Source organism: Lipotes vexillifer, unplaced genomic scaffold (assembly GCF_000442215.2).
Source record: "Lipotes vexillifer unplaced genomic scaffold, Lipotes_vexillifer_v1.1 scaffold1006, whole genome shotgun sequence".
Classification (NCBI taxonomy): Eukaryota; Metazoa; Chordata; class Mammalia; order Artiodactyla; family Lipotidae; genus Lipotes; species Lipotes vexillifer.
This window is the reverse complement of record NW_006789838.1, coordinates 494,398-510,419: the sequence shown is the minus strand read 5'-3', so window position 1 is coordinate 510,419 and position 16,022 is coordinate 494,398. Positions and strand designations below refer to the sequence as shown.

At 36.5% G+C, this 16,022-nt stretch overlaps 1 protein-coding gene across 2 annotated transcripts; it reads left to right on the top strand.

Moving 5' to 3' along the window:
* The first annotated feature begins 216 nt into the window (after positions 1-216).
* RAP2C (RAP2C, member of RAS oncogene family) lies at positions 217-13,950 on the top strand. 2 transcript variants are annotated; one of them, XM_007462857.1, is made up of 3 exons: positions 217-578; positions 3,069-3,383; positions 11,449-13,950. In XM_007462857.1, exons 1-2 carry the CDS (start codon positions 306-308, stop codon positions 3,345-3,347), a joined length of 552 nt encoding a protein of 183 aa, XP_007462919.1. In that variant the 5' UTR covers positions 217-305; the 3' UTR covers positions 3,348-3,383; positions 11,449-13,950. The 2 variants fall into 2 exon arrangements, with proteins under 2 accessions (XP_007462919.1, XP_007462920.1); XM_007462858.1 differs by lacking the exon at positions 11,449-13,950 and having other exon boundaries at positions 306-426; positions 484-578; positions 3,069-3,347.
* Positions 13,951-16,022: the final 2,072 nt, after the last annotated feature.

The following is a 16,022-nucleotide window of genomic DNA, read 5'->3' as shown; positions in this document are numbered from 1 at the left end:
GGGGGCGCGCCTCGCCTCCCCCCGCACTCCGGGCTGCTTCAGGCTCGCCCTCTCCCCACGCCCCCTGCCTGGGCTTCAGTTCCTATAGGAAGGGCATTACCATCCCATCCCCACCCACCCCGACACTTCGCTCTTTCCCCTCCCCCTCCTTTAACTTCCTCTTCCCTCGTTGGGCCCTCGGCTGCTCTGCACTCTCCGCCCGGGTTCGCAGATTTCCGCCCACCTTCCGCCTCCCAGAGCCGCGCCGCAGCGAGCGGGGTGTAATTTTTCCCTCCCTCTGGTAGGAGTTGGGGAAGGTGAGACTCATGAGGGAATACAAGGTAGTGGTGTTAGGGAGCGGAGGGGTTGGCAAATCTGCCCTGACTGTGCAGTTTGTCACTGGGACTTTCATTGAGAAATATGACCCCACCATTGAAGATTTCTACCGCAAAGAGATCGAAGTGGACTCTTCCCCCTCTGTGCTGGAAATTCTGGACACCGCAGGAACTGAGCAGTTTGCCTCCATGAGAGATCTCTACATCAAAAACGGCCAAGGTTTCATCCTGGTTTATAGTCTGGTTAATCAACAGTCTTTTCAGGTAACCAAACCAAGTCTTGTAATTTGTTAGAAGGGGGTGTGGTAATCCTACATTTACTTCTGGTTTGCTTGCACCGCGCGTAAATGACTGTGTTTTGCTTTTGAAAGTTAGACATGGCGCATTTTTGAGGTTACTCCTGGCACGGAAAAGTATCGAGTTGTTTCTGTAGAGAAGACTAAAGTCTCAACCGTCAACAAATGTTTTAACGTTATTTTTAAGTGAAAGAGAAGTGAAAAAGAAATGTCAGCTTGTGTATATTTAGCCTGGACTCTATAGCCTTCTGAAGTTGCTTGTTCAAGTCAACAAGTCCTGGTTAATGTACTCAACAAAACAACATTTAAAAGATAATCTCGGGCAAATAGAGCACTTCAGAAGGAAAATTATTTGGAGCCGATTATCTGTTGCACAGATAACTCCTCTGCGTCTGCTTCCCCCCTCCCCCTCTCTGTTCTCAGCCAAGTCTCTCAGCCAGATTTATAAATCTTAGGGCTGCAAGATGAAGAACTCAAGACCTGCCTTCTAGGCATTTTACTTACTTGGGGCGTGTGAAGGGAAGTTACTAATTGAAAAGACTAGTACTAGAATTAATAACGAACAAAAATCTAGAATGACTCTCGTTTTTTGCAGTTCATCCAAATCGTTTCTGATAACATTGACAATATTTATAGAAAATATGTGGAACTGGGAACACTGAACAAGTGCAGATTTCTAACCCCCAGTCGGTGGCTGAACTGGAGGTGGTCCAATTTCTTCAGAAAATCTGTCGTGTCCTTCACTGGAAGACAGACTGGAGGTTTAACATTATTTTAAGAGATGCAATAAATGTTGCTATTTATTCCTTGAAAATAAATAACCTCATATTGACCCGTTATATTGACCTCCATTGATTTAGGAAATGGATGTTTTTTTCTGCATTTAAAGGTATGCACTAATGTTGCTTACATAAGAGACATTAAGTGCTTTAGCCAAGCCAATGTGCTAATTCCACTTTTCTTAGTATTTTAACTTAAAGTACTATAGTGAGCTTTTCCAGTAACCAGATATAGCAACTTCAGGATTTTTTTTCTTTTAAAAATAATAAGTTGTGGGTAAATGAAACAACGTTACTGTGACCAAACTAAAGTTCATTTTATGTAGGCTTAAATTCCAAAGCATTACTATTATAAAAGCATTTTTCACCAGAAAGTACCAATGTGCTAAAGGTGCTATTTGACAGGCGTTTTCTTTCTAAAGGATCCTTGGGACATTTGTTATTCTATTAGCTGACTCTCTTGAGGCTGGCAGTCTTTTGAAGGGTTTTTCATAAGATATCCATTATAGCTACTTTTATACACATAAATAGAGAGTGGAAAACTGCCATTATTTCAATGGAGACTTAAACTCTTTTAAGCCCAAATGCCGTAAATTTGGATTCTCAGCTGAACTTGTGTTTCCCTAAGGACACAGAGAAAAGAAGCTTAACCTAGAAGACTGAATTGATATGTGATCAAACAAAATTGTTACAAATGTCAGATAACCGTATGTTTTTGTAAATTTTCAGTCCCTTGTTTTTCCTTCATCCTGCTAGTGAATACTGTGCACTGTAACTATTCAAATTAAACACGTGTTATATTTAAGTCAAATCTTTTAAGTTACAAAAAAATCCAAAAAACTAAGGTTAGTATTAAGTCTATAACATGTCTTAAATCAGTGCTACCCGCCCCCCCCCCAAAGTTCACCCTCCTAGAGAATTGTTAAGGCTCTTACCTTTTGTAATTAATTGTAATTACTTAGAAAAAGTAATACACGTGGGAGAAAATTCAAGTTGTAAACCCGAACATAGGCAAAGGAAAGTTTGACTTCTTTCCGCCCAGACTCCCCCCTGCGTTGTCCTTCCCAGGAGCTGCTCACTAGTGTACAGTAATTTCTAACATTGAAGTGTATTTTGAGGATAAAGGCAAACCGTTACATTTAAAATGAAACATTGAAGTGTGTGAATCTGTTGTTAACTTTGGTCTTCTAGACACAAAGCAGTGTTTTTGTTCCCACCTAAAACACTTTCTCTCAAGCGCTCTTGCTAAATGGCTAGGAATGCATAGATGCTGCCATCCTGTGCTAGGATAACAGGTGTTATCAGGAGTGATGACAAGCCGGCAGGTTTAAGGACATGGCCAGACACCCTTTTGTACAAATGGATTCATCATATTTGGGAATTTGCTTTTCAGATCAGTATCGACTGAGGGAAAGAAGTGATTAAATGAGTCCTAAAGTTAGTGTGCAACCTACCTTTTATATTCTTGACAGAAATCCAGCAGGTAGGGTCTGTGGAAATTATCTAGTTCCTACTTCAATGGAGAAAATGACATTTTCTCTATTTGGGTGTGTGGTTTTATTTTGGATTCAGCGTTCTCTACTTACTGAAGGATGACTTCTTGCAATATTGCAATATTTCTTTTATGGTTATGCAAATAGCATAATTTTTTTCCTTTCTCTTTGTGACTGTTTACATAGGATATCAAGCCAATGAGAGATCAGATTGTCAGAGTGAAGAGATATGAAAAAGTCCCACTGATCCTAGTAGGAAATAAAGTGGATCTGGAACCAGAAAGAGAGGTTATGTCTTCAGAAGGCAGAGCTCTGGCTCAAGAATGGGGCTGTCCTTTCATGGAGACATCGGCAAAGAGTAAATCAATGGTGGATGAACTTTTTGCCGAGATCGTCAGGCAAATGAACTATTCTTCCCTGCCCGAGAAGCAAGATCAGTGTTGTACAACTTGCGTTGTCCAGTAAAAAAAAGATAACCTCAATCATGGCCATACCGAGCAGGTTAGTTGTTGATGGAACCTTATGTTTTTGGTCAAATGGAAGAAAAAGCTGGGTAATACTAATAATACACATTGTGCTACCTTAAATTTCTTTATTTTGAAAATAATATTCCCCTTAGTGCAAAATAGTCAACATTCAATGTAGAAAATCGAAAAAAATACAGATTAGTAAAATGAAGGTAAGAAATTGCCTGTATTCCCATCACCAAGATTTGTTTTTTAAAGCGACTTACTGTGCTTCTCTCTCTGGTAACATTCCTTTGGGGTGGGGTAAGTTAAAGGATGATACACCTTTTCCCTGTTTTGGTGATGTAGCATCCAAAATGCATGGGAGAGCATCCAGTCATAATTTGAGAAGATGATTAGTTTTGTGTTTTCTATGCTTTTCTTTTCTGGGCTGGAGAGCTGCTGTAATTGAAATCATCAATTTACTAATCACCCAAGTGCTAGATTTACAGGATGATTATTTAATCAAGTTAATCTGTACCTTGCACAGGGACTTAAGTGACCTCTGATAATAATAAATTATAGTGCCACAAGGTACCTTGACTTCATTATGAATATATGGTCCAGATGAGAATCTGGTGAAATCATCTGTGATGTGTTTAGAACAGACAGTCCCAAGCCTAGGAAAATAATGTATTCAGTTTAATAAATAATGGAGTTAATAAGAACAATAGTAAAATCTTCAAACCTTTCATTGGGCTAAATAACTTAATAAAGGTTTTTTTAATGAATGTGTTTTTGGAAAAGTAAGGTTATATAAAATTTACTGAGCATTTAAAATGAGATTATTTTATTCATGTCATGATCTTTTAATCTAGATTGTAATTGGGCAGATAGTCTCACTTAGACGATAATACTTAGATTATAAGATAAGACAACAAATATCCTGGATGACTGAGAAACCACAGAAAATGCCAGACTAGCCTGACAATATCAGGAATGGAATTGATTGTTTTGAGCCAAGACTGACCTCAAGTCTAAGAGGCAGCGTTGCAAATGGCAACAGTCATTTCAGATCGCAGAGATGATTCCTAATCAGAGGTCTGGCTTTATATGTGCTCCCTGGAGAAAAGACTAACAGTCCCTAATTTATCTTTTCAGACAAGATCTTCTGTCAGCTGGTGTCATCTTTGAAAATGAAGGATGACAACAGTGCTTTATTCAAAATGCTTTCACTCATCAGTTTTTGAGCATACCAGAATGAGATGAAAACACATTTATTGTCTTATACCTAGCTCCATCTGTTATCATATAGTGTCACTGTGCAGACTGTAGCCCAGCATATGTTTCGTTGATAGCATCACACTTGCAATATGGTTTTTTGAGGCAGGAACAGGCCTATGTAGGTGATTGAGTCCAGGGTTCTTGATACCACAATGTCTCTTCTTAAATTGTAAGCCAGATTCAAGTTTGAGCAAGTTCTGTGTGGTGTCGCATCTTTACCATTATGCTGTACTTCTCTATCTGACACTTTTAACCAGGCAAATGACGTAAGTGTGTGCATTTTAGTTTTATCATCTTTATAAAAAATTAACCAGCTCCTGCAAAATGTTCCCAGTTTTTTTTCCGTCATTAATGTAGACAGCTATAGGAAGGAAACTGAATAAAATTGGTCTCACATGTAGAGGACCACTGTCTTATTCAAATTGGCAAATGAGTAATGTCTAAAGCTATTTTTAAAGATTTCTTATTCTGAGTTATTTCTGAGTTTATTTCATTTTGCAGCTTTTGTGATCTAAATTACTTTCAATCTGTTTGGTTACCTACACAAATGATCAAGTAGACTTTTTAATATCTCAAGGAAACTATGTTTATATTTTTTGTTAACTAAGGTACTGAAATCAGAAAATATTAATAACAATAACTGCTCATTTTTATAATAATGGGTTAAGTTGCCTGTGTAGTTTTTGTTTGTTTTTTATAAGCAGAATACACAATTGAAGGTGTGAGTCTTGAAATAAAATATCTAATCAGCTGGATTTCTGAAAATGTTATAGGGAGTCCCCTGACCAAGATCTTTTAGAACAAAGCACACTATATGCAGTGGGTTTTTTTGCTATCAAATAAAATTGAACTGATGTGCACAGGTATCTGTAATTGGAGGTCCATAAAGTTTGTGGTTGTGCTTGCTTACTATTTATTTGAAAAAATAGGTGATGGATTCTGAGTCCTGTAGCTTGAGTCATAGAGCTCTGAAGTCTACCAGTCCCAGATTTGGATTGAAGATCAAACTTTGACAAATAAAGGTGATTTTGGAAATGTTTCTCCTTAATATTTATAAGAGTACCTTGTCCAAATTAGAGATAGTAAGACTCAAGTGAGTCAGAAGAACTGTGATTGTTGTAAGTTGGTTTCTCTTAATTGAAAGGGAAAATATATTAATGTTCTAAGCATTACTGCTGATAATTCCTCACATTTATTTCTTACCACCCTTCAATTTGAGTCACCAGTCTGTTGCCCAACACCTGTTTATCTGCATGGCTCCCAGGATTGTTTCCTCACCTTTCACCCTCCCACTGGCAGTAATCTTACTGTAAGTCTGGAAGCAATGCCAGATTCCTTATGCACTGCTTTCGTGGCTGGTTTCCTTACTGACCTGAGGAGCCTGCCACCAACTGCTTTGAAGGACTTCATTTACTGTGCAGCAGAAGTATAATAGAAACCCAGGTCAGTGTTGCAGCCCTTTCTTGGTTTTATTAACTGTATCATCGTTCCCCTGTATTGGTGTAAATAGTTGACATTTGGCTGTTGTGAGATACTGTCGTTGAGAATGATGAGTGTTTTGTTTATAATCTCATAATACTATAAAAGAAGTAAATCACAGTGTTGTGGGGTTTCAGGGAAAGGAGAGACCACGTTCAGTTAGAGCAGGTTCTCAACATTCAGGACTCTTTGCTGTAGCGACCATCCTGTGCATTGTAGAATGTTTAGCAGCATCCCTAGCCTCTACCTACTAGATGCCAAGAGCATTCCCCCCGCCCCTCTGTTGTGGTGAACAGTAATATTTTCAGACATCGCCAGGTGTCTCCTGGGGGGCAAAATTGCCCCTGGTTAAGAACCACTGATTTAGAGGAACTAGGGAGCAGTAGCGTTTCAGTCAGGCCTTGAAGAATGGGTAGGATTTGAGTGGGTGGGGGGAGGAGTAGAGGTGGTTTCCAAACAGGGAATGCCAGAAAGAAAGAAAATAATATCCTAAAAATATTCTGTTAGGGAAGTACAGTAAAGTTATTCCTTAAATGTGATCATTTGGTAAATACTCTTTTGGCAAATAGAATTTTCTTAAAGATTATTTTTTCAAGGATTCCTGTATCTCAGTCCAGTATTGACAGAAATTAATATAATTATTTTTAAAAAAAAACAGGAATAAAAGAAGGTGTTCTTTACTACAGCTTGAAGGTCTCCTGCAGGATTTTATCCTATTTTTCTCCGTGTATTATGGACGGGTTCTCTCGACGAGAGTAAGTGGTGCATAAGAGTACCAAACACCGGGAATCAAACTGAAAGAACAAAGATCATTATTTATGTCAGCCTCAGTTCATTATATATGTCAGCCCGAAGAAAAAGGGAGATTCTTGATTCAAGACTAGTACATCATTTCACGTGGCGGCAGAATGCCCGGGATGTTAACAAAGGCTCCTGAAAGGCTGAACCATCTATGAATGTCATTTTAGTCTAGCTGGCCTTACTATTTCTAAACACAGTGGAATTGATTAGCATTTTCAGGTTTTTTAAAAATAAATAAATATGTGGGATCAGAATTGTTTCTTTTTTCCAGCTTTTAATTAGATATGATATGCCAGGGATTTAGCAGATGTGAGGGGGAAATCATGAAAATTAAATCACATTTTGTACTTTAAAATGCTGCCATTTTCATATCCAAGTTAAATATTAATCATATCAGTAAAACACTGGGGTGGAATTCTATTGTTGAAGTTACAGTTTAGATAGATACTTCCTTTTTTCCCCCCTGCCCTATCTTGCTTATCACTTTGGAGAAAATAGCTTACTTTAAATGCTCGTTTGTCATCCAGTTCACATAGTGAGCCAGAATGGAGCCTGTGACACAGCGGCCCTGAGTGGAGGAGAAAGCATTCCTTGGGGTAGTGTGTACCATATAGATCTGCAATGGACCTGGGGGAAAAGGGAAGAACAGAGTTGCCTTGTCCTTTCTGCCCACTAATTCTCCCAGACCTTCACTGACCCCCACAAGGTTCATGGTTTGGGACTGTTCAGGATGGATAAGGTGCCTAGTTAGACCTGCTCTGGGTGTGGAGGTGTCTGTGATTAGAATGACTCTTTGTATATCTATTCCCACTTTAACTGCTTCCTTTTAACCTCAAGATTAGGCTTTTATTGCAGAATAAAATGCATTTGAGCCATTCACTTTTACTCTGTTACCTCTCTAGCTTAGAATGAGCCATCAGTAGAATTAACAAAAATTGCATCATGGAGTTGGAGAATTGCCACTGAGGAAGTATTCTAGCCATACTTCAGGAAAGATTCTCCTCGTGGGAGTACTTCTCAGTGGAATTCTAAAATCCAGAAGATAATATCACCAAGAAAAACTTAAATCCTGTCAGCTGTTGGAAAAACTTATCCTACTAAAAACATACTCCCAAATTCCTTTGATTAGCCACAGTCTTAGGAGTATGGGATTCAGAAAAAGCAATTTAGAGTTGAGGGAAGCAGTGCCCTACCTGGTTTAATTCAAAGCTAGCAGCTAGGATCAGATCATTGGGCTTACACTGCTGCTTATTATCAGTGGGCATGACCATACTGTTTGAGATCTCAGAATTGAATTCCTCATATTAATTTAGGTCTAGGACGTAAGAAAAATAGCTTTTCCTTTTTACCCTGGGTTTACTGTAAACTTTTAGTGTGCATGTTCTCCTTAAAGCACGGTTCACCTTCCATTTGAGGATTCTATGCCATAGGTTCAGCTTCTGCTCTCTAATGGGTGACAGATGAGCACTTTTAATGATCCTATAGCTCTCTTACTCCACCCCCTAATAAGCTTCCTGAGTGTTATGCAAATTACAGTGGAGAAACAAGATATTTGACAAAAAACATAAACTCTTATCAACAGAATTCTAGCCTAGTGCTTTGCTAATATAATTAATATTTAACTTGGATATAAAAATGCCAAGTAAAAACTGGGAAACGAAATTTATTTTTTAAAAAGTTCCTTTGGTTAAGTCCCCAGAATATCATATGTATAAAACTGGAAAAAGTTAAAATTGATTATGGTTGCACATTTATATTTGCTAAAAAGAATGCTAGTAAATACCATTGTATTTAGAAATGCTAAATCCAGCTAAGCTAGAAAGGCATTCATAAACTGCTAAGCCTTTTAGGAGCCTTTGTTAATATCCCAGGCATTCTGCTGCCACGTGAAATGATGTGCTAGTCTTGAATCAAGAGTCTCCCTTTTTCTTCACGCTGACATAAATAATGATCTTTGTTCTTTCAGTTCTGTGTTTGGTACTCTCGTGTACCAATTTACCCCACTTGGGAGACCCTATTTCATAATTTCCTGAGCAAAAGGTTTGGACTGTTGTTTGGGAATTTTTTTTATTCTTTCCTAACAAAATCTAATTAGAGAAAAGTGGAAAAGTGAAACCAGTTAAGCAAGAATTTGAGCAGAAGCTTCCAGCATTCAGATTTGTTGGGTGTCTTGCTGGAAACTTGAGAGTAAGGACGAGCATCACTTGTGTTCTATCTCACAAGTAGCATGTTGTACTTTTGCAGTGTGTCTGGATGTGATATCCTGCGAGTTAAAAAGTATGACTTTGACCAGCTGCCTTTAAAACTTCTGGAATGTTTTTTAAATGAATAAGAATTGTTAGTACACTGAAAATTTTGCTTTCACAGCGTGGAGCAGTAACATTTACATTTTGCATTCAGTGAACTTCTAATCTGAGAGAGACTGTACTTTTGGCTTAATGCAAGCTTTTGCCTCAGAATTTATTACTGCAGAGAATTAAAATTTATTACTCTCTTGAAAAGTAGTTGGTATTAATACTTTGTTTAATGGTATGCCTCATATTAATACTGTTGAATCTGACCCGGGATTTATCTATGTCTCTTGATTTCACTGGAGTATTGTCATCCTGTGGAATGTGGATAGACCAAGTATTAACCAGGTTTTTAGAGGGTGGGAAATAATGCATTTATCACATTTTATTTAATGTAGATTATGGTTAATAAGCTGGTATGTATTCTTAATGTTTATTTTGGCTAGAAATAATTACTACTTCCTCAATTTGATTTCAGAGAATGCCTGAACTATTAAATCATCCAAGTCTTCCCTATTTAAGAGACATATTCATATTTGGAAATCTTAAACTCTTTATAATTGTTTATTTTGAAAAATGTGGGTTAAAATTTATAGTCAAGGGTTTCCCTGGTGGTGCAGTGGTTGAGAGTCCGCCTGCTGATGCAGGGGACACGGGTTCGTGCCCCGGTCCGGGAGGATCCCACGTGCCGCGGAGCGGCTGGGCCTGCGCGTCCAGAGCCTGTGCTCCGCAGCGGGAGAGGCCGCAGCGGTGAGAGGCCCGCGTACCAGGGGAAAAAAAAAATTTGTAGTCAACTTACTAATTCATGTTAATTGACGAAAGTCTGATCTGAAAGAGAGTCCTCACAATGAACTGAGTATATAATGAAATACTGTTGTGTTCAAATAGGTATAAAAAATGAAATGAGGCTAAAAAATAAAAATATAAAGGTCTTTAATTTGGATATCAAAGGCATAATCGTGGTCTTCTAGAAATTTATAACATAGTTGAGAAATGAAAAAGTTACCTGACATTTGACATGTAAGGTGCTTTCACATAGTACCTTATGTGATGTTTACCACAACCCTGTCAGGAAAGAATTTTTATCCTTATTTTAATGATGAGGAAACTGGACTTGCCCAAGCTTAAATAACCAGTGTCCTAATTAACAACTTGCGTTAATGCAAAGAAAGTCTTAATTTTAATTGGAAGAAAAATTTTTCTTTAATAATTTCTGAAGAGGCAAACTTTTGTTCTGTTTTTCCTAATGTGTTTAGGTGGCAGAATTTCAATAATGAGAGACGTTCTTTAAAACTAATCATTTTTATGATATAGCTGCTAATAAAGAGTTCTCTCGGGCTCTTTGAACACTAATAGATGTGTAGCTGTCAAATGAAATTAAAATTTTGCATGTATAAACATTGGCAGAGCCCTAAGATGATCTTAAGTTGGTTTCGCTTGGCATTGTTTCATAGTTGCTATTCTACTCTTTGTTTCTGGCTTTATTTAACAATTTTAATCTTTTACACTAAAAAATGTAATTCCATTCCCCTAGAAGCACTTTGGTGATCCAGCATATTTAAAAGACATTGTGTCTGAATGATAGATTTTTTCCCCCTGGTATTAATTTAGGAGGGCGGAAGTCTACCAATTCTAAGAGCAGAGACTGAGAAATCTCAATCATAGGAGAAGCTTTTATGGTTGGGAGGATGCACTGAAGAGGGCAGACCAGAGTGGGGAATTTGAACTACTGCTGTCACCTAGCATCTAACTCAAGTCGGGGTACCTAGAAGATGCTTGATAGCTAGACTTTGATTGAATTACATTCTCTTATTTTAAAATCTCAAAAAAACCCTAACTTTTGAAGTTTTGCATATTGTCAGGTTAGTTCATAATCAGTATACATTTAATTCTAATACTATTTCCCATTAAAAACATGAAGAGATCAAATTCAAAGTAGAAGTGACATTTGCCACTTTTACACTGTAAGATCTTTTAAACATGTAATAACATTTTTAATATTGTATACTTTATAAAATATAATATTTTTAAAAATAAAAGTTACAGTATATTGCATCCAGTGCATCATTATAGTGTTGCTAAAATTTAATGATTCTTTTGGACCACAGAAAATTATTTTTGCTTAAATTTATGGGGAACACAGTGAAATTCCACTTTACAATTCTGGTACCACTTGCATGTGTATAGAGATCTGTTGTCAGTGTTTTCATTTTAAACTGTAATCTATATTTCTACATTTTAATGACATTTTAATCTTAATTGCAGATAAAACTCAGAGGAAATTTGCACAGATGCTGCTTTGGAGAACTTTACAACCTGGGTTGCAGAACTGAGCCTTGGTAAACCTGTCTCTATTACAGCATGTTGCCATACATCTAATTAAGTGCATAAGGTCTTTGGCCTTCAAGATCCATTGACCTTAAACAGGAATGCTTAGCACGTTTACCATATGTTTAAAATCTGTTCTTTATCAATCAGTCCTTTTGTAGCTTTCTAAGTTCTTATTGATGGCTAATATGCAAGAATTAATTTTTAATATTTTAATTGATTTCTTTAATCAGTTTCTCAACTTGTATTTATTAAATACTCAAACTCAGTATTACCTACTCAATGCCTTTTAAAAGAAAGTTATAATGGAGAAAAAATTGAGCCTTAAACAAATGGTTACTTCTGTATATTACCTCGCACCAGTGCTTCATTCTATTTGTAAAATCTTTCTCCTTTAAATGGTTGGTTAATACTTTGAGCCTTTGTTTACGTGTGGCAGTGTTGTAAAAAGAAACTAAAGATCACATTTTACCTGTATGGATGGAATATCCCTTTTCTTCAAGTGCAGTTTGTGATGTGTTTTTGTAATTAAAATGTTCTGAAAGTTACAATTGATATTTGAAATTGACTGTAGAGCATTTAGCTGAAGAGTTAAGCGGTTTGATTCCATTAGGTTTTCACATGTGTTAATCTCATTTACAGCATCAAATTGCAGCAGTAACATTTTCCTTTCTGTGAAGTTCTAAATTTAGTTATGACCTACTTAGCAATGCCTTTGAAGAGGGATATTGTATCCATGGTAAATTAATTGTATACCTAAACAGAGATAGCTCAGCTTTGCCTGTCAGGCTTGTAATTGACATCTAGTAGACTTCTGCACATGTAAAATTAAATTCAAATAAAATCATATACAGTTTCTAGTTCTTAATATTTGTCTTTCTGAGTAATAGTTTAAAGCAATATTTGTTAAAGTTTTCTTGCACTATCACAATTGCTTTTTAGTTATTTCTCAAGAAGCATGTTTGTAGTAGAGACAAAAATCTGTGTAACAGGGGGGAGGATAGCGCCAAGTCTCTGGGCGTTTTGTTTTTGTTTTTGTTGTTTTTTGCAAATGTGCTTCTAATAGCCATTGCCTTCCATGTTGTTTACCTAATCAGCACATTTTGTCTGAATACTTGAACATTTTAACAGTAACACAGGTATAGAAGCAGAAGGAAAACTTATAAAGAGTAATCTTGTGGTTCAGTTTTAACATCATGACGAGCGCTTTTTCTAGCAATGATTTAAAAATTTTGTAAGTTTGACAGTATTTTGTTGTTGGGTTTTTATTTGGTTTTAGTTGTGTGCTTTTAATTTGCAGAAGTTAATAACTGCAGCTCACCTACTGCACCAAAGTTCTCGATTTTAGGAGCCCAGCTTTAGTCATTTGAACATGCTTCTAAATAAAACAAAACAAAAAAAACCAAAACTATACTTTTGATCTATAATAATAGCTCAATAACTTTGTCAAGGGAAGCTCTAATATATGCAGTGATGATTTTTGGAAGGGTGTGGCAATTTTAAATTTATATTGTGTGTGATGTTCAAATAAAGTGTTATCTACATTCATGGGATTTATTGGTCAGCATGACCATTAATTATTGCATAGAAATTAATTAAACTTTGATTTCCTTTTTTAAAATCGTGTTACATTTGATTCCTGATCAAATTCCCTCAAAGTGAACTCTTGATTTTAGATTTTGAATTTTATGGTGAGATTGTAAGGGTGGAGGCAATTGAAACTTTGTTTCTTATTTATAAACTGTTTGAAATGAATACCTAATTTAAGTTTGCACTTTAACACCAAACTTAAAACCAAACACTCAGTTCAAAGTAGGTTAGGTGATTGTGGTTCATCTTTATTAGCTTTGTGAAATTCTAAAGGAATCAAATAATTCATAATTTAAGTTTTCTGCAGATGGATTTTTTTTAATGCAGTGTTTCTTTCCTGTGGATAGTTCTCATTCTCTTGCTCTCTCTCGCTCTCTCTGTCACTGACCTCAGCAGCAAGTTTAACTTGAATTCACTTAGGATCACAGGAATCAGGGGAAAGTGATTTAAAGGTGGTTTCTCCAGCACATTTTAAGAAAAGGGACCAAAAGTTATTTTAGCTTCCTCAATAGATTGCATGTCAAGTTGCTTATTAGGATAATAAATTAATATTAAATGCAATATATGTCTCGTCTTTATTATGGCATCTGTTTAGGAGTTGTTCAAATCACTGCAGTAGGGCTCTGCAAATAAAATCTTTTAACCTATTATCATGGATCTAATGTACTGTAACTTTATCAATGAAAGGTAAAAAATCTCGAATAACAAGTACAAACATTGAACAATGACCTATAAAGATTTGTAAAAGTAAAATTTTTCCAATAGATTTCATTCTTGTCATTTTGTAAGACGACCCTGCAGTCCACCTGTTTGTAACTTTTTTAATAAAATAGACATCTGTATTACTGAGGTTGTTTTCTTGAATTATTTGGTGTATTACTACTTGTTATTTGCTAGCTTGTAAATCTCATAACTCAAAGTCATTACTTTTTATCAAAATGATAATGTGTATTGCAGTACATGTTTAAACAAGTTAAACGTTCACTTGTGTCCTTAGTCACCATTCTGGCATATATGGGGAAAAACTGAGATAAATCCTAAAATGTAATATTTAATCAATTGAATAACTTATAAATAAATTAGAAATTAGAAATAATGGGTAAAAAAGTATAATGTATATGACTTGTCCCAAATGGAGAAAGTGGCCCAGCTACAAATCTGGCTGGGAATTGTCCATGTGTAGGACTTTCCAGATGATATTAAGCAATATAATTAAATTCTGAAATAATGAATTAAGAAAATTCAACACAATTATCACTTTGTTTTATCCAGTGAAAGGTTTTGCCAATCACTTTAACTCACTGCTTAACCTAGTGTTTTTAAATTGTTGAACTGAATAGATGTTTTAATCTCAATGTTCTTTAAAGCCACATGTTTTCTTTGAAGTTGGACAGTTTGTCCAAATATATTATGAACTGGATTTTTTAATTGTAAAAATGGGCAGATTTATATACCTGTGTCATAACATACAGAAGATATTTTGTTGTTTATTACCATTGATTATCAGTCTTTAGTTGGGCTCTAAATACCCCATATATGCCGTACTAGATGCTGTCCTTCAATTCCAAAAGCCCTTTTCTACAAGGAAGGCTCCGTGACTTCAGAGCCCTCCGCCTTTTTTTCTACTGAAGGAATAGCATCCCTCATCCAGCAAGGTCAACATTTTTAACCAAGTGAATAACAGAGAGGATGGAGTAGGGCAAATGCCTAATGAGCCATATCAGTAGGGTACTCTGTCACAGCCAGGTCACCTTTATATCTTCACCTTTTCTGCCCTTTTCATGTTCTCATCTGGGGAGAAGATTCATCCTCCAGGACGTAGCCGCTTGTGTGGGTCAATATCCAAAGCTGTAAGACTTCTCGTTCAGATTTAAAACAGGGACAGTTTTTCAGATAGGCTCCTGCTTTCACATATATTTATCTCATTTGAACCTTACAGCTATCTGGTGTTTTGGACTTTATTGTCCCCAATTTGTTGTTGATGAAACCAAAGCTCAGGAAAGTTGTGACTTAAGATCATAAAGGCAAAGTCAAATGATTAAAATGTTGAGGAGGGTACTTTGGGACAAGTCTTAAAATTAATTCATCATTGGGTAGTGTCAAATATGTGCTGTTAAAATTATAAGTTCATGGAAACAACACAAAAGACACACAGCAAGAAATAACTGTTTTGAGTCGGTGTGACAGTTCATATGTAACAAAATACTACGGGTCCTATTTAAAGGTAATGTGTTTGTTATATTGCTAAGAGTTTATGTAAGACATAAGCTATTTTCATTATAGCTATTTTTCTTTGGAAAGTCAATGTCTTAAATCAGAATTTGGCAGTCTTTGGCCGCCAGGCAGAATCCACCCCAGTTAGCAGTGCCAAAAGAACTATAGTTAGATTTAGCAGCTGTATCCTGAATCCATTGCAGAGCTCAGCTGCACCCTTTTTCTACCTAAACTTAGCGTTTGAATGGAGGACCAGAAGTGCAGTTGATCCCAGACACATCCTTTGTCAGCAAACAAACCTACTTCAGTGCTTAGGCGTTGCTCTCTATGGCCCAGGCTGCCCCATTCACAAACTCAATGGTCCTGTCATTGTACAGGACCCATTCATAAATTTTCTCCCATAGACTGTGAGCTCCTTGAAGGTAGGGCCTTGCCTAAGTCACTTCTTACCTCTAGTGTGTTATAGGTGCTCAATACATATTTTATGAAATTATAATCACAGAACCAGTATGGCAGATGGGTGTTCACTCTTCAGAAAACTCTAACCCTGCCATTTCCTACTGGTCATTTTCATTTATAGCAGGTAGTATGGGAAATGCATTTTCTTCCTCCACCTTCCTGCATCCTCTGCAGCACTAAGTTGATTTTTTTGTTTTGCTCCTTTGTTTTGCTTTCTGTTTTTGTTTATGAGAGAAGTAATTGTTTAC